Raw genomic sequence first — 17,973 nt, 5'->3', positions numbered from 1 at the left:
CGCTTGGTTTTTGAAGCATTCAGCTTCAATTTGTGGGACTTTAACCGAACAGCTGCTTGGTGTAAGCATATGCTAATCCTTGCCAGGTCTGCTCCTCCGTCTGTGTACAGTCTGAATATTATCAGTGAAAAGAGAGAATCTAAATTTCTCCTGTCTAATCGCATTATTCAGAGGCTCTACATAAATTGAAAGGGAGATAAAAATGATCCTTGTGGTTCTAGAACTTAAAAGGCCCTTTTACTAAAGTGGGCTGAGCCCTAACATGAGCTTAGCGCCTGAGAAAATGCTTCTTCAAAAGGCATTAGTATTTCATAGTAACTTCCCAGTTTGTATGGACTTATTTATTTATTTTTTTAAATATGTATTTTCTGAAGGGGGTGGGAATTGGCATGGAAGTGTTACCCAGCTAGTGCATTCTGATTAGTGCACCCTAACTGAATAATGCAGACTTAATGCAGGTGCATAGTATGTACTAAATAGGAGGGTGGTAGGTGCTCTCGTATTAATTCTTTGCAGGTACTGTGCACTAATTGGACCAATAGCATACTTTTTATTTATTTATTTATTTTACATTTGTATCCCACATTTTCCCACACATTTGCAGGCTCAATGTGGCTTACATAATAACGTTAAGGCATTCGCCAATTCCGGTACGGGATTAGTACAAAATTTTGTATTGGGATAGGGAAGGTAAGATTCAATCAAGTTGGGTTGAGGTAAACGAGTTTGTCAATGTCCAATACGATCTTGATAGTGAAGTGTTGCAGGGTTGAGTCACTTAAGTTGGGTCATTCGGATATGCTTTTCTGAATAGGTGAGTCTTTAATAATTTTCTGAATTTTAGGTGATCATAAGTTGTTTTCATAATTTGTGGCAATGCGTTCCTCATGAGCGTGCCTATGTAAGAGAAGTTGGACGCATGGGTTGTCCTGTACTTTAGTCCCTTGCAATTTGAGTAGTGAAGATTCAGGTAAGACCGTGATGAACTGGTACTATTTCTGATTGGGAGATCGATTAGGTCGATCATGTAACCTGGGACTTCACCATAGATAATCTTGTGGACTAAGGTGCACAACCTGCAAAATAATTAATTGGAAAGTGTCCTACTTCCTTGTCATCAAGCAGATGAAACCATTACGTATGGGTTGTGTCCATCAACCAGCAGGGGGAGATAGAGAGCACTCAACTTTTCACAGTGCCTCATGGCCAGCCAGCTCCACTGCCTCTTCAGTATTCTCTGTCTCCCCAAGCAGGGTGGCTGCAGCTTCTTCGAGCTCCATTAGAAATCTGCCTGGGGGTGGCTCCTGGCTTGCCAGTTGTTAGCCGGGGTGTTAGAGGCTATAGCAGCTTCACTTTGAAGGCACATAGGTTAGCCCTTTCCCTGCCTTACCCATGCCCCCGTGGATGTGGACATATTAGGTTGCTTTTCCCTGTCCTTTCCCACTCAGTGGATGCAGGCACATTGGTTCGCCTTTCCCTGCCTTTCCCACTCATCTGAGCTTCCGGAGTGAATTTATTTACCTCTTTTGCCTCTGCTTTCCTCACAGCGTTAAAAAAAAAAAAAATGGAACAAAGGTTTTCCTTTGATTCTTCTATGGGACCGGAGCTGTGATACTCGGTCTGGTGAGGTAAGAGTGTTTTCTAACTCCTCCGGGGTGGGCCCGCGATCGGGGCGTTTTTGGCGCAAAACCGCCATTTTGAATTTTCCCACCGTTTTCGACAATGGCTGCAGAGAATGTAAAGCGCTGTTCCCGGTGTGGCAAGCGCAAATCAGCAGCGGGGCTCTGTAAATCATGCTGTACAGGTGTAAGAGCCAGCCCAAGCATGGCGAGCGATGATTCTTCCCGCTCAGAGCTGGCAGCGGACGCCATTTTGAATTCACCGCATGGCGCGGCCTCCGTAGAGACAGAGAGCCCTGAGCCCGGGGGGGGGGGGGGGACACCTCGAATTGAGGCTATTCAGGGAGCAGCTAGCCCCGGACGGGATCTGGGTGCCCAGGGCGAGTTTTTCTCCCCTGAGTTTTTGTTGTTATTGCATAAAGCATACATGCTGAAAAGAGCTCTCCCTCAAGGGTCGTCTGAGGCCCCTTCTATTGTCCCCCCCCCCCCCCCCCCAGTGGATTCTGGCCTGAGAGTGCCCGCTGAGGCTATTTTCCCTGATAATTGGCATAAAGAAAAGTGTAGAAGGGCTAATTCCCCTTCAGATTGTGGTGCACCTCCTTTTTCCCCCCTCCCCATGGTCGGGCTGTGAGGATTCGGAGAGTTCTGGCAGGCCTTCGTGGTCTGAGGAGCCAGAGTTAGGTGCTGAATTATCACAGGATCTGGATGATCCGTCCGCGGTGAGGATTTTCCACCGTGATGAGCTGCCAGCGCTTATTTCAGATGCCCTACATGTCCTTTCTATTGAAGAGCCTGACAGTGGCACAGCCTCCTCTGTGAATCTTAGGATGGCTAGTACCAAAAAGCCTGCTCAAGCCTTTCCTTTGCATGACTCCATCCAAGAGCTTATTTCCGCTCAGTGGGCTGACCCCGAGGGACCTTTGAAAGTTTCCAGGGCTATGGGGCAATTATACCCTCTGCGTGAGAAGCATTTGGCTCGCTTTGCAATGCCTAAAGTAGATGCCGTAGTCACTGCGGTGACAAAGAGAACTACCCTCCCTGTGGAAGGAGGAGTTGCCCTGAAGGATATACAAGACCGTAGGCTGGAAGCAGCACTTATAAACGGTCCTTTGAAATTGCAGGTCTTACTGTTCGGGCGTCTGCATGCAGTTGTTATGCTGCTAGAGCCTGCCTGGCATGGTTGCAACAGGCAGTGGAACAGCCCGGAGATGGAGCGGAGCCCTTCTCGGATGTGGCTCCGCGGCTGGAGTCGGCCTTGTCCTTTTTGGCTGATGCCTTTTATGATATTGTCAGAGCTTCGGCTAAACAAATGGCAGTAGCAGTGGCTGCTCGCCGTCTTCTGTGGCTACGACATTGGGCAGCGGACATGGCCTCTAAGCAAAGATTGGTGAAGTTGCCCTTTCAAGGCTTTCTCCTATTTGGTGAGGAGTTGGAAAAAAAAAATAGTTAAAGGCCTGGGAGATCCTAAACCCCAGCGCTTGCCCGAAGATAGGCCGAGGCCTTCCTCCAAGGGCCAGGCAGTCCACTCCTCTTATAGACCTCGCTTCCGTGAAGCTAGAAGATATCGCCCGGGGCGTTCTGCTGGGTTCACTTCTCATGCCCGTTTTTCAGCAGAGGAACTCCTTTCGCTCGGACAAGCATTCCGCAGCCACCGGCTCTAGGCCTGGAGTTCAGGGGCGACCCTCTCAATGATGGTGCGCCGGCCCCCTCCTCGCTTCCTGTCATCGGAGGATGTCTTTCCCTCTTTGCCGAGGAGTGGGCCAATATTTCCTCAGATCAGTGGGTTCTGGACCTGATCAGAGATGGCTACAGAATAGAATTCAACGCCCCAGTAAGAGACGTGTTTGTGGAGTCCCGATGCGGTTCTGCTGCCAAACGGGCAGCGGTAGAGGAGACTTTGCAAGGTCTGATTCAGTTAGGGGCCGTGTCCCCGGTACCTCCCGCCGAACACGGCTATGGCCGATACGCCATCTACTTTGTGGTGCCGCGAAAAGGTGGGTCTTTTTGCCCTATTCTGGACTTAAAAGAATTAAACAAGTCCCTGAGAGTGCGGCATTTCCACATGGAAACCCTGCGCTCCGTCATTGCTGCGGTACAGCCAGGAGAGTTTCTCATGTCTCTAGACCTGAAAGAAGCTTACTTGCACATACCAATTTGGCCCCCGCACCAGAAGTTTCTGAGGTTTGCGGTGTTGGGAAAACATTTCCAGTTCCGGGCCTTGCCTTTTGGCCTCGCCACAGCTCCCCGAACCTTTTCGAAGGTAATGGTGGTAGTAGCTGCTTTGCTCAGGCGAGAAGGTATCAGGGTTCACCCGTACCTAGACGACTGGCTCATCAGAGCAGACTCTGTAACAGAGCTATCAAGCTACTGCCAGAGTGGTCTCAGTACTTCAATCTCTAGGCTGGGTCGTCAATATGGCCAAAAGTCACCTGACCCCCTCGCAATCTCTAGACTATTTGGGGGCCTGGTTCGACACAGACTCGGGCTATGTATACCTACCCGAGCTAAGGCAGTGCAAGCTTCAGAACAGGTCCGTCTGCTCCTGAGGATGCCCCGCCCGTGAGCTTGGGACATTGTCCAGCTGCTGGGATCGATGACAGCCACATTGGAAGTGGTGCCCTGGGCGAGAGCGCACCTGAGACCTCTACAGTATTCCCTACTTCAAAGATGGTCTCCAGTTTCTCAGGATTATCAATGCAGACTTTCTTGGCTCCCTGCGGCCCAACTCAGCATGGAGTGGTGGCTCTGAGACAGCATGCTGCGGTGAGGAATGCCGCTGGCGCTCCCCGATTGGTGTCCAGTAGTGACAGATGCCAGCCTGAAGGGCTGGGGCGCACATTGCAAGGGGAAGCATGCCCAGGGTCTATGGACACCCGAGGAGTCGGAGTGGTCCATCAACCGCCTGGAGTTGAAAGCGGTGTTTCAGGCGCTTCTGGCCTTTCAAGTGACCCTGGAAGGATTGGCTGTCAGAGTGATGTCGGACAACACGACAGTAGTGGCCTACATAAATCGACAAGGCGGCACTCAGTGCAGAGTACTGGCCGCGCAGGCTGAACAGATTTGCCACTGGGCCAAGCTGCATCTTCAGTTTCTGTTGGCAGCTCACATTGCAGGTCAGAGCAACGTGCAAGCCGATTATCTAAGCAGGCATCAGATCGATCCAGCAGAATGGGAACTAGCAGACGAAGTATTCCTGCAGATATGTGCCAAATGGGGCAAGCCCGTGATGGATCTTATGGCGACAAGTTCAAATGCCAAAGTCCCGTGCTTCTTTAGCAGACGGAGAGATCCTCGCTCGGCAGGGTTGGATGCCTTGACTCAGCCCTGGCCTCCGGGCCTACTATATGTGTTCCCTCCGTGGCCCTTGATAGGGCGCGTGCTCCTGCGGATTCGGCTGCACCCAGGAGAAGTGGTCCTCATCGCCCCGGATTGGCCCAGGAGGCCTTGGTATACGGACCTCCGACAGATGCTAGTGGAGGCTCCCCTTCCTTTACCTCTGGTACCGAACCTGTTGTCACAGGGCCCGGTAGCCATGGAGGACGCCTGCCGCTTTGGTCTTATGGCATGGCGATTGAGAGGGCGCAATTGAGGGACAAAGGCTATTCAAACACAGTCATTTCCACTCTCCTGCAGGCCCGCAAGGGTTCCACTTCCGTGGCTTATGCCAGGATTTGGCGCCAGTTTGAGTTTGGTGTGCTTCAAAAGCGATCACACCCATGCGGGCTCCTGTCTCGCCGATTCTGGACTTTTTGCAGGATGGTGTACAAAAAGGCTTGGCCTATAATTCCCTGCGGGTGCAAGTGGCAGCGTTGGCCTCCCTTCGTGGTAAGGTTGAAGGCGTGTCTTTAGATGCTCATCCAGATGTGGCATGGTTTCTTAGTGGGGTGCTTCGGCTCCGGCCTTCCGTGCGAGCACCCTGTCCAGCTTGGAACCTGGGGCTAGTTTTGAAGGCCCTGCAGGCTTCTCCTTTTGAGCCGCTTCGGCGAGCATCGGAGAAAGATTTGACACTAAAGGCCGTTTTTCTTGTGGCCATTACTTCGGCGAGACGGGTGTCAGAGCTCCAGGCGCTGTCTTGTAGAGACCCATTTCTGCAATTCTCAGAGTCCGGAGTCACGGTTCGTACCGTGCCTTCCTTCATGCCTAAGGTGGTTTCAGCGTTTCACCTAAACCAGCCTATTTTCTTGCCCTCCTTTGATAAGGAGGAGTTTCCAGAATCTTTTGGGCAGTTGCACCTGTTGGATGTGCGCAGGACTCTGCTGCAGTATCTGCGAGTTACTATCTCTTTCAGGATCTATGATCATCTGTTTGTTTTGCTATCAGGTCCTCGCAGAGGGTCTCCAGTGTCTAAAGCCACTATTGCCCGCTGGCTCAAAGAAACTATTTTTTCAGCTTATCTGCTTGCCGGCCGGTCTCCGCCTGTAGCCTTTAAGGCGCATTCTACCAGAGTGATTTCTTCCTCTTGGGCTGAAACTAGAGCACTCTCTCGTCAAGAGATATGCAGTGCAGCAACATGGGCTTCTAAGCTCTCTTTTGCCCGACATTACAGGCTGGATGTGGCTGCTAGGAGGGATGCGCGTTTTGGAGCACAAGTGCTAGTGTGTGGTGTGACCTGTTCCCACCCTATATAGGGATTGCTTTGTTACATCCCATACGTAATGGCTTCATCTGCTTGATGACAAGGAAGGGAAAATTAGGTTCTTATCTTGGTAATTTTCTTTCCTTTAGTCATAGCAGATGAAGCCATGAGCCCTCCCTGTATGATTGTCTGTATGCTGTGAATCTGTTTCAGGTTCTGTTCTTGTTTCCTGAAGTTCCTTCCTTGGGAGAAAGTTGGGAAACAGTCTTCAGGATTCATGTTCACTTATAGGAGGATGAGTCCATTCCCTCCAGTTTATGTTTTGGAGGATGAGTTTATTCCCTCCAGGAGGTTGCGTGTATCCCCTCCAGTTATACAATAAGGAGGACGAGTTTATTCCCTCCAGGAGGATGTGTTCATTCCCTCCTTTTGAGTTCATGCCCTTGTTAAGGGGCCATCGATCGCTGTGAGGAAAGTTCATGTTATTCCCATTGTGGTTTGCCATACTGCTTTGGAAGCTTCAAATACTGAAGAGGCAGTGGAGCTGGCTGGCCATGAGGCACTGTGAAAAGTTGAGTGCTCTCTATCTCCCCCCGCTGGTTGATGGACACAACCCATACGTAATGGCTTCATCTGCTATGACTAAAGGAAAGAAAATTACCAAGGTAAGAACTTAATTTTCCCTTCTGTGCTTTGAGAAATCTGGGCTTAATGCATGGGAAAGTCCCATGTTGACATGTCCTAAGCCCAGATTTTGCCTCGGCTTAGTGAAAGGGACCCTTAGCAACAAAGATCCCAAGCCCTAGAAGGGCTGAAATCTGTTTGCCAAATAATGACGTTAAGCAACCTAACGTTTCCCTGGATTCTTATCTCATATACAGCCAGAGGATCAAAAATATCATGAGAAGCCATATCAATTGAGGGATCAGGAGTAATGCTACACAACTCCCTGATGTTTCAGCATTTAATTGTCACCCAGTATGGACTGTGCTGCTGTTTCCGTACCATGGCATCAAAACACTGAAAATCATCTAGGACACGCTCCCAAACTAGAAAGTCTGTTAGCTGCCCAGTTTTAGCTCCCTTGTGTAATTTTCCTAAATAAGGGAGACGGATACAGTCTCATGCACATGTAATCCTCCCCTAACCCTGATTTCCCACTCCTACCTGGCCCAAAGCCTTTATCTAAAATGATTAATTGTTTTCCTTCTGTCTTTCAGTGCTCTGTGATGATGACTGTGAAGCATACACCGATTCCACTGGCTGGCTACACCGTGAAACTTCCTGTTCTTTCTTCTCTTTTTGTTGTGGTACCTGCAATAACAGATACTGCTGTATGTCACCATCGCAAAAACTGACGGAATCTGCACAGCGGATGTGTAGTATAACTTCTAATGGGTATGTTTTGTTTTCCTTATTAGGCACATTTCTACCTTATAACGAATACAATTTTATCATAAGAAATTATCGTGTGTCTGTATATAATAGGGAAAACTGTGTTCATTTTTAAATGAGGTTTTGATTTAAAATCTGGTTTTAATCTAGGTGAAACCATAGAAAAGTGTGTGTAAAAAGAACTGTCAAATCATGTAGTTCCCATCCAAGAAAAGATCCTAGTCGGGGTCAAATATAATATGTCAAAAGTGTATCAATCAAGCTCCTCACTTATTTACAATTCAAGAAATTACTTAAAAAATATATTGTGAAAGAATTTGTTCTTGCCTTATGCTGAATTTAAAGGGAGTTTATATGTTGATTTTCTAAGATGTGTCAAAAAGCATCCAGCTTTTCCTTTCTCCTTTTAGAATGTAAGAACATAAGTGTTGCCATACTGGGACATAATGAAGGTCCATTAAGCTCAGTATCCTGTTTTCCAACAGTGACCAATTCAGGTCACAATATTTGGCAGGATCCCCAAAAAGTAAAACAGATCTTATGCTGCTTCTCCTAGAAATATGCAGTGGATTTTCCAATGGCTAATGGACTTTTCTTTTAGGAAATTGTCCAAACTTTGTGGGTTTTTTTTAAACCCTGTTAATCTAACTACTTTTACCACATTCTCAGGAAATCAGTTTGAGTTTAATTACACATTGAGTGCAGAAATATTTTCTCCGAATTGTGTTAAATTTACTACTTAGTAGCTTTTTTGTGTGCCCCTTAGTTCTAGTATGTTTAGAAAGAGTAAACGAGAAAGAGTACCTATTACACTTCACTCGGGAGTCCTTTTACTAAGCTGCGGTAAAGGGGCCTGCACTAGCGTCAGCGTGTGTTTTTGATGCATGCTAAGGCCCCTTTTTACTGCAGTGGGTAAAAGGCTCTTTTTTTTTCTGTCAAAAAGAAATGGCTGTGCTGTAAGTGAACCACTTGTTGCGTGACCATTTTGGGGGGTGGGGGGGAGAGCACCTCTGGGTAAGCACTGGCGCTACAAAAATAGAAAATTTTTGTAGTGCCAAAAATGACGCATTCTGGGGGTGGGAACTGTCACCAGGCTCCTGCAGTAGCCTGGTGGTAGTTCCAGATTGGCATGCAGCAAGCCTGTTGCTGCGTGCCAACCCTTTAGTAAAAGAGCCCCTCAGTATTTTTATAGACCTGTATTGTATCTCCCCTCAGCCGTCATGGGACAGGAGGCAATGTTCTGTTGTGGATTAGGAATTGGTTTTTGGACGGAAAACAGAGGTTGGGGTTAAATGGACATTTTTCTCAATGGAGAAGGGTGAATAGTGGAGTGCCACTGGGATCAGTGCTATTTAACATAATTATAAATGATCTGGAAATTGGAATGACAAGTGAGGTAATTAAATTTACAGATGACACAACTATTCAAAGTTGTTAAAACACCTGTGGACTGTGAAATTGCAGAAGACCTTAAGAAATTGGAAGACTGGGCATCCAAATGGCAGATTAAATTTAATGTGGACAATTGCAAAGTGATTCATCTTGGGAAGAATAATCCAAATCATAGTTACCTGATGCTAGGGTCCACCTTAGGAGTCGGCACTCAAGAAAAGGATCTAGGTTTTATTGTAGACAATATGCTGAAATCTTCTGCTTAGTGTGTGGCGGCGGCCAAGCTCCATGGTGATTTCACCTTGAGTATTGCGTTCAGTTCTGGTCGCTGTATCTCAAAAAAAGATATAGCGAAATTAGAAGAGGTTTAAATAAGAGAGACCAAAATGGAAATCCTCTCATATGAAGGAAGGCTAAAGAGGTTAGGGCTCTTCAGCTTGGAAAAGAGATGGATGAGGGGAGATATGATTGAGGTCTACAAAATCCTGAGTAGTTCAGAACGGGTAAAAATGAGTTGTTTTTTTTTTTTTTTAATTATTTTGTTACTTTTACTCTTTCAAAAAGTAGAGAGACTAGGGGACACTGAATGAAGTTACATATAAATACTTAAAAAAAAATAGGAGGGAATATTTGTTCACTCAATGAATAGTTAAGCTCTGGAACTCATTGCCAGAAGATGTGGTAACAGCAGTTAGCGTATTGAAGTTTAAAAAAGGTTTGGACAAGTTCCTGGAGGAAAAATCCATAGTTTGCTACTGAGATAGATATGGGAGAAGCCACTGCTTGTCTTGGGATTGGTAGCATGGAATCTTGCTACTATTTGGGTTTCTGCCAGGTACTTGTGACCTGGATTGGCCACTGTTGGAAACAGGATACTGAGCTGGATGGGCCATTTGTCTGACCCAGTATAGCTATTCTTATATGTCTCCTCGAAGCTGAAGAGCCCTAGTCGCTTTAGCCTTTCCTCATGGGGAAGTCGTCCCATCCCCTTTCATTTTGTCGCTTTTCTGATTAATATAAGTTGGTGGGTAGAAACCACATGTTGGTATCCCACCAAGAATTTAATCTCTGGATTCAGGTTTACTATCTATATGGGAAAATTCCGAAAGAGAGAGAGAGCGTTTTTTCTCATTTTCTTCAGAAGGACCTAGTTACCAATCACAGCATTATTACTGACACCGTAGCACACAAGTAAATAAGGCCCCTATTTTGGAGTGTTGTAGAACAATTACATGCTGGTACAACATGCTTCCTGAGAGTTTGCCATCTGAATCTGCATTGATGCATTGGTTTGGATATCAACCACTGGACCAATAGAAATACAGTGAACTGTGAGGTACATAATGTGTTTTAATGGTATTAGCACACACGTTTAGTAGGTGACCCTCAAAAGTGAGTTTTATACGAGGTCACCACATGGGAGACAGGATATGAACCTTGATCGCCTGATTCCCAACTCATCCCTGAACAGCTGGAGTACTTCCTTACAAGAGAAACTTTGTTCCTTTTAAATGGTGCATATACAATGATGTGAAAAAATATATTTTCCCCCTCCTGATTTACCCTATTATTGTATTTATTTATTTATTTGTTACATTTGTATCCCACATTTTCCCACCTTTTTGCAGGCTAATTGTGGCTTACATAGTACCGTAAACAGGGTTAGCCAATTCTGTTATGAACAAGGTGATATTGAGGTACATGTATGGTAAAGACCATTGAGGGGAACTTAGAGAGGGAGAGGAAGGATTAAGATATGTCCAGTTATGGTCTTTGGTTACGTTATGTCGCTGGTATCCCTTACCAGTCAGGATTTCAAGATATCCAAAATGGAGTATGCATGAAAGATCTGCATATAATAGAGGCAAGTGTATGCAAATCAAGATCATGCATATTCATATATGTCATACTGAATGGTTTCTGATCTTTAAACAAATATAATGTTAGACAAAGGGGATCTGAGTAAACGTACAACACAATTTTTAAATTTATAACTTCATTATTTAAGGAACAAAGTTATGCAGGATCCATATCACCCATGTGAAAAAGTAATTGCCCCCTTAGTTACTCAGTCAACCAAGTGACTAATTTTGTGGTTAATTAAATTCAACTGATTGAGCCCAGCCAGGCTTGATTTCAGCCAGCCAGCCAGCCAGCCTTATTGAATCTAATTACTATGTGTTGAACTTTACCATGAGCGTGAAGTAGACACCACAAAGTTTCTATAAGAACAGTATGTTCTGATCAAAGAACATTCCAGAAGAGAGAGAAAGTTTCTGAAATGTATCAGTTTGGAAAGGGTTACAAAATCATTTCTAAATATCTGGGACTCCTTTGAACCACAGTGAGAGCCACTATCTTTCCAAGTGGAGCAGATTTGGAACAGGGATGAGTCTTCCCAGGAGTGGTTAGTATGCCAAAATTACTCTATAGGTGCAGTGAAAAAACATCCAAAAAACTGCAGGCCTCTCTAGCCTTTGCTAAGGTCACTGTTCATGACTCCACAATAAGAAAGAGATTGGGCAAAAATGGGATATATGGGAGGGTAGCAAGGCACAAAAAAACTACTGTCCAAGACCAACATCCAATGCTTGTGTCACATTTGCAAAAAAAAAAAAAAAATCTACTAGATTATCCCCAATCAATTTGAGTTAGTTCTATGGACAGACAAGTCAGAAGTGTAAATCTTTGGACAATGCAGGCCCCATAATGTCTGGTGTAAAGCAATTAGCATTCCACAGTAAGAACAAGATACTGCCAGTAGTGGTGGTAATGGTAGTGTGATGGTGTGTAATTGCTTTGCTGCATAAGGCCCTGGAACACATGCTTTTGTTGAAGGAACCATGAATTCTGCACTGTACCATAAAATTCTAAAGGAGACGTCCTCTGTGAGCTGCATCTGAAGCTGAATTGTAATTGGGTTATGCAGCAAAACAATGATCCAAAGCATAACAGCAAGTCTACATCTGAATGGCCGAGGAGAAAAAAAAAATCCAAGTTTTGGACTGGCTTAAGTTCTGAGGTGAACCAAATAAAGATTGTGGCAGAACCTAAAATGAGCAGTTCATTCATGAAAACCTATGGATGTGTTTGAATTAAAGAAGCTCTGCAGAGAGAACTGTTAAGATTCCTCAACAGTGATGTGAGAGACTGATAAATTATAGGAAGCATTTGGTTGCAAATATTGCTGCTGAAGGTGGTGGGAGCAGTTACTTATCACATGGGTAATATGAGTGTTCGATAACTTTTGTTCCTTAAATAAAGTAATAATTTTAAGACTGTTGTATACCGAGGTTCCCTTTGTCTAATACAGTATTACATTTTGTTTAAAGACGAGAAACCATCCAGTGTGACTTGTATGCAATAATAGGGGAAACCACGAGGAGAAAAAAAAAAGTCACAATTTACATCTCTCTTTCTCTCATGATGTTTATGTATGGCGTGTAAGGTATTTCTTGCTATTCTGTATGTTGGAGAAAATGAACTTGCCCTGTGGATGCCTTTACTAGCTCAGCAAGGCAGCTCTTTTGTGAGTGTGTGGTTTTTCATTCTAAAAGAATTCCTCTGGCAGCTTTGGACTTTTGTTACAGCTTTTTGATAATGCTAGACTAATCAGGAGAGGGATGTGAGCATCCTTGCCAAGGTAGGCGATCTCTTGCAAGCTTAGCTAGGGGAGTGACTAATTTGGCTCAGCAGTAGTCCCTAGTTTAATCACGAAAGGTTTGCAGGTTGAAATTGTATGATCCCCCCCCCCCCCTTGAAAACTAGGTTGTTGCATTGTGAATTCTAATTAATTTCCTTATTAGGATTATCTGCTGCAGTTCTTCATTCTTACCCGTGTGAAGCACTACCTACTTTTGGAAATGGAGAGAAAAGATTGCGAAGTACTGGATATTTCAATAGCTGGCTCAAAGCCTGGTGTCACTAAGAAGGTTTTAGTTACATAAGAGGATGGGGCAATACATGGAAAACCAAACAATTATATTGTAACGATGGGCTGCATGTCACTGTGGCAGGAGAAAAAAAATCCTTGGGGAGAGATTTAGACAAAAAGGCATTTAAACTGGAAGGCGGGGGTGGCACGTGGAGACAGGTCAATTCCAGTGGTCACCCTCAGCTAAAGCTAAAGACAAGATGTGACTGTTGTTTTCATTGCTTTCTTTTCTACTATCTTAGCAAATAATTTCCTACCAACACAGCAGGAAGTGAAACTAAACAGAAGGCGAAAATGCCACTGAAATGTAGATGGAAAGCGATGACCACAAATGCTCACAGTCTAAGCAACAAAGTTCATGACCTTCAAGCCCTGATGTTAGAGGCAGTCTTAGACATTGTTGCAATCACAGAGACATGGCTCAATGATTCCCATGAATGGGATGCAAACATACCAGGCTATAATCTATTTAGGAAGGATAGAGATGGTCGTAAAGGTAGAGGAGTTTCCTTGTATCTGAGAAACGGTATTGCATCGACTGAAATGACAAGGGCCTGGAGAAAGGAAGAAGCGATATGGATCACTTTAAAAATTGATGATGGAATCTGTCCGCATGGGTGTTGTCTACAGACCTCTGACACAATCGGAGGAACTAGATAAAGATCTGGTTACAGATATCAAGAAGTTGGGAAAGAAAAAAGAGATACTGTTGCTGGGAGATTTCAACCTGCGGGATTCGGATTGGAAAGTTCCATCTGTGGAATCGGAAAGAAGTAGAGAGATCGTGGATGCTTTTCAAAGTGCTCTGCTCAGACAAATGGTGATGGAAGCCATGAGGGAGGGAGCGACACTGGATCTGGTGCTCACAATGGGAGAAAGTGTGTCAGATGTCCACGTGGGTGCCCACCTGGGCAGCAGTGACCATCAAACAGTTTGGTTTGATATAACAACTGAAGTGGAGGGCAGCCACTCAAAAGTCCTGGATTTCAAACATGCTGACTTTAGTAAAATGGGTAACCTATTGAAAATTAGTAATAATGATGTGAACACTACACATTCAATATGGTCACATTGCATGTTTAATGTACTTCACTTTAATCAAGATGCATGTTCACATCATCATTCATTTTCAATAGGTTACACAATGTTCAATTATGAACATACCTTTATTATTTTTTATCTATTAATTTCCATGTTTGATTTGCATTGTCATTTATGTTCAATACAGACCCCTGACACAGGCGCTGTGCCGAACATGGCCCATGTCGGGTCATTTAGGAAAGAACTGATGCACAAGTTGTATGATTAAAGAAATTGTGTCCTGATTTTTGAAGGCTCCTGGTGCTTCTTTTCTCTGTTTGGACTTTGTTCTGTACTTTGGATCCTCTCTGTGCTGCTGTTTAGTACAATGGGGGAATACCTGAAGAAAGAGTTGATGGGCTGGGAGGACATATGAGAAGTGGAAAAGCAGTGGTCTAGGCTGAAAGAAGCTCTTGAATAAACTTGACAGGCTGAAGATAGGACCCAAGTGGTGAACTGGATTAGGAACAGGTTGATAGACAGATGCCAGAGGGTGGTGGTTAATGGAGAAGGGGAAAGGTGAGTAGTGGAGTGCCTCAAGGATCGGTGCTGGGGCTGATTCTGTTCAGTATATTTGTGAGTGACATTGCCGAAGGGTTAGAAGGTGAAGTTTGCCTTTTTGCGGATGTTAACCAAGATTTGTAACAGAGTGGACACTCTGGAGGGAGTAGAAAACACGAAAAAGGATCTGCAGAAGCTAGAAGAATGGTCTAATGTTTGACATTTAAAATTCAATTCAAAGAAGTGCAAAGTGACGCATTTAGGGAATAGAAATCCACGGGAGACGTATGTGTTTGGTGAAAGTCTGACATGCACAGGCAGGGAGAGGGATCTTGGGGTGATATCTGAGGACCTGAAGGCGATGAAACAGTGTGACAAGGCGGTGGCCGTAGCCAGAAGGATGCTAGATTGTATAGAGAGAGGTGTAACCAGCAGAAGAAATAGTGTTGATGACCCTGTACAAATCGTTGGTGAGGCCCCACCTGGAGTACTGGGTTTAGTTTTGAAGGTCGTATCTTGCAAAGGATGTAAAGACTTGAAGCAGTGCAAAGAAAAGTGAGAATGGTGTGGGATTTGCGTTACGACGTATGAGGAGAGACTTAGAGGGGCATAATCGAATGCGAACGCCCATCTCCGTATTTTCGAAAGAAATGGGCTCCCATCTTTTTTTTTTTCGATAATACGGTTTGTGCCGGGCAAATGCATCGGATGCGTGTGGATTTGAGCTGGGCGGTTTTGTTTTTCAGCGATAATGGAAACCAAAGGCGCCAGCTCAAAAACGAACAAATCCAAGGCATTGGGTTGTGGGAGGGGCCAGGATTCGAAGTGCACTGGGCCCCCTCACATGCCAGGACACCAACCGGGCACCCTAGGGGGCACTTGTAACATTTTAAAATAAAAAGTAAAATACCTCCTAAGTCCATAGCTCCCTTCCTTTGGGTGCTGAGCCCCTCAAATCCCCCCCCAAACCCACTGCCCACAAATCTACACCATTACCATAGCCCTTATGGCTGAAGGGGGGCACCTAGATGTGAGTACAGTGGGTTTTGGGGGTGGTTTGGCGGGCTCCCATTTACCACCACAAGTGGAACAGGTAGGGGAGGGATGGGTCTGGGTCCACCTGGGTGAAGTCCACTGCACCCACTAACAACTGCTCCAGGGACCTGCATACTGCTGTGATGGAGCTGGGTATGACATTTGAGGCTGGCAAAAAAAGTTTTTAAAGTTATTTTTTTTTTTTGGTGGGAGGGGTTAGTGCCCACTGGGGGAGTCAGGGGAGGTCATCCCCGATTCCCACCGGTGGTCATCTGGGCAGTTGGGGCACTTTTTGGGGGCTTGTTCATGAGAAAAAAGGGTCCAGAAAAAGTGACCCAACTTCTCGCTAAAAACGCTTTTCTTTTTTCCATTCGGCCGATAAACATGCCCCAGTCCCGCCTTCACCGCGCCTCCGGCACGCCCCCGTCAACTTTGTTCGTTCCCACGACAGATTGCAGTTGAAGGCGCCCAAAATCGGCTTTCGATTATACCGATTTGGGCGCCCATCTCCTGATTTGGGTCGAAATATGGGCGCCCATCACTTTTGAAAATAAGGCTGTTAATGACTTTAACACACATACCTTGGAGGAAAGGAGAAACAGGGATGATATGATACAGATGTTCAAATACAGGAAGGTGGTAGAATTAGAGGACATGAATTGAGATTGAAGTGGGACAGACTCTGGGGAAAAATGTCAGGAAGTATTTTTTCATGGCGAGGATGGTGGATACTTGGAATGCTGTCCCGTGGTAGAAATGAAAATGGTAATGGGCTAAACACAAAGGAATCCTCTTCAGAAGGAATGGATCCACAGGAGCTTAGCAGAGATTGGGTGGCAATACCGTTAATTGGGAAGAAAACTAGTGCTGGGCAGACTTCTATGGTCTGTGCCTTGAAAATGGCAAGGACAAATCAAGGTCTGCTATGCACATACAATGAGTTTCCTATCTTGTTGGGCAGACTGGATGGACCATACAGGTCTTTTTCTGTCATCTACTATGCTATCCACCATTGCCTATCTCTCCTCCTCCTACAGCCCCTTATCCATCTGCTCCTGTTAGCATATGTCAGGCTTTAGTACCCCAACCTCAGTAGGTGTACATATACTTTTGAGGCCATCGGGATCAATCCATGATGATGCTCCTACAAAATTGTTTAAGGACTGTTCAACTTCCCTAATGCCTATCTTTTTGGATCTTCTTAACTCTAGTCTTGTAACTGACTCTGTTTCTAAGCAGTGGGAAACATTCATTAATTTGCCCTCTTTTTAAAGAAACAGAATTTGGATGTATCAATACCTTCTAACTTTCATCCAATAGCCAACCCCTGCTTTTTAGGTAAGCTAGTTAAAAAACAAACAAACAACTTTTTAACCAACTGCTTCCTTTTTGGGAAAGTATTAATGCTGTTCATCCTAAGCAAAGTGGTCATGTTGTCCTTGCTGAATGACTTCAGATTCTAATAGAGGTATTTTGTTGATACAATTAGAGCTTACATCTGCTTTTAATTCTGTTGATTATTTCCTCCTATTAACACTTGCATAGTACTAGATTTTAGGACACCCCTATGAATTGGTTTTGGTCTTATTTTTCAGACCACACACAGGTGACCAAACATCTTCTTTCTGTCCTATTTGAGGAGGTGTCCTTCGAGGATCCATTTTGATATCCCATGACACTTGGGATTTGAAATTCAAATCCCTTGTTGATTCTTTACTTAGATTTAAATCTGGTTGTCTGATTAGGCTTGAACTAAATTCATTTAAGACTGAAACGTGGTTTTCTAAAAACATGTCTCCTCCACCTTTTATCCCTTCCTTAAACCAGGTTTCTGTTAAAATTTACCAGTGCACACACTTTCTGCTCATATTTCATACCTAAAGAGCACATGAAGGGAGGGATGAAGAGATGTTGTAAAGGATCTGAAAAAAGGTTGAGAGTCTGTGTATGAAGGGGGCGAGAGAAGATGGGAAACTGGGTAGAAGATGAGTGGTTCCATGACACTCAAGGTTGATGAGGGAATGAGACTTGGAGGAAGATGAATGAGGGCTAAGGAGAGGTTGAGAGTGAAAGATGGAAAGCTCAGATGGTGAGATATGAAAAGAGGGGAAGTTGAGGTCGGGGAGGGGAGAATGAGGGGTAAAACTAAGTGGAGGTGCAGATAAGAGAGATATAGAGACAAACAATGAAGTAGAATAATCAAATCTCAGAGAGAGGAAGGGGAAAAAAAAAGAAATGAAAATGATACCCTGGAAAAGAATTAGAGGATGACCCTGCACAAGGACAATAAGTAAAATAAAATAAAGGTAGAACAGATTTTATTTTCAGTTAAGTGCCTGGAATATGTCAGCTTTTGAAATGTGCAAGCCTGATAACTTTTATTATTTTATACAGTACAGAAGAAAATGTTTCTGTTTCTCTGATGTTGCGCTTCCTGCAGA

At 44.7% G+C, this 17,973-nt stretch overlaps 1 protein-coding gene across 2 annotated transcripts in view; it reads left to right on the top strand.

Annotated features, from left to right (window-relative positions):
- SHISA5 (shisa family member 5) overlaps positions 1-17,973 on the top strand; it is a 187,624-nt gene that overhangs the window by 22,017 nt on the left and 147,634 nt on the right. For both annotated transcript variants that reach the window (XM_030208083.1, XM_030208082.1), the window contains exon 2: positions 7,416-7,593. In XM_030208083.1, coding sequence (XP_030063943.1) covers positions 7,416-7,593 — 178 coding nt within the window. The remainder of the gene's footprint in view (positions 1-7,415; positions 7,594-17,973) is intronic.

The sequence above is a fragment of the Microcaecilia unicolor genome, chromosome 6, assembly GCF_901765095.1.
Source record: "Microcaecilia unicolor chromosome 6, aMicUni1.1, whole genome shotgun sequence".
Taxonomy (NCBI): domain Eukaryota; kingdom Metazoa; phylum Chordata; class Amphibia; order Gymnophiona; family Siphonopidae; genus Microcaecilia; species Microcaecilia unicolor.
This window is presented reverse-complemented; position numbering and strand designations above follow the sequence as displayed.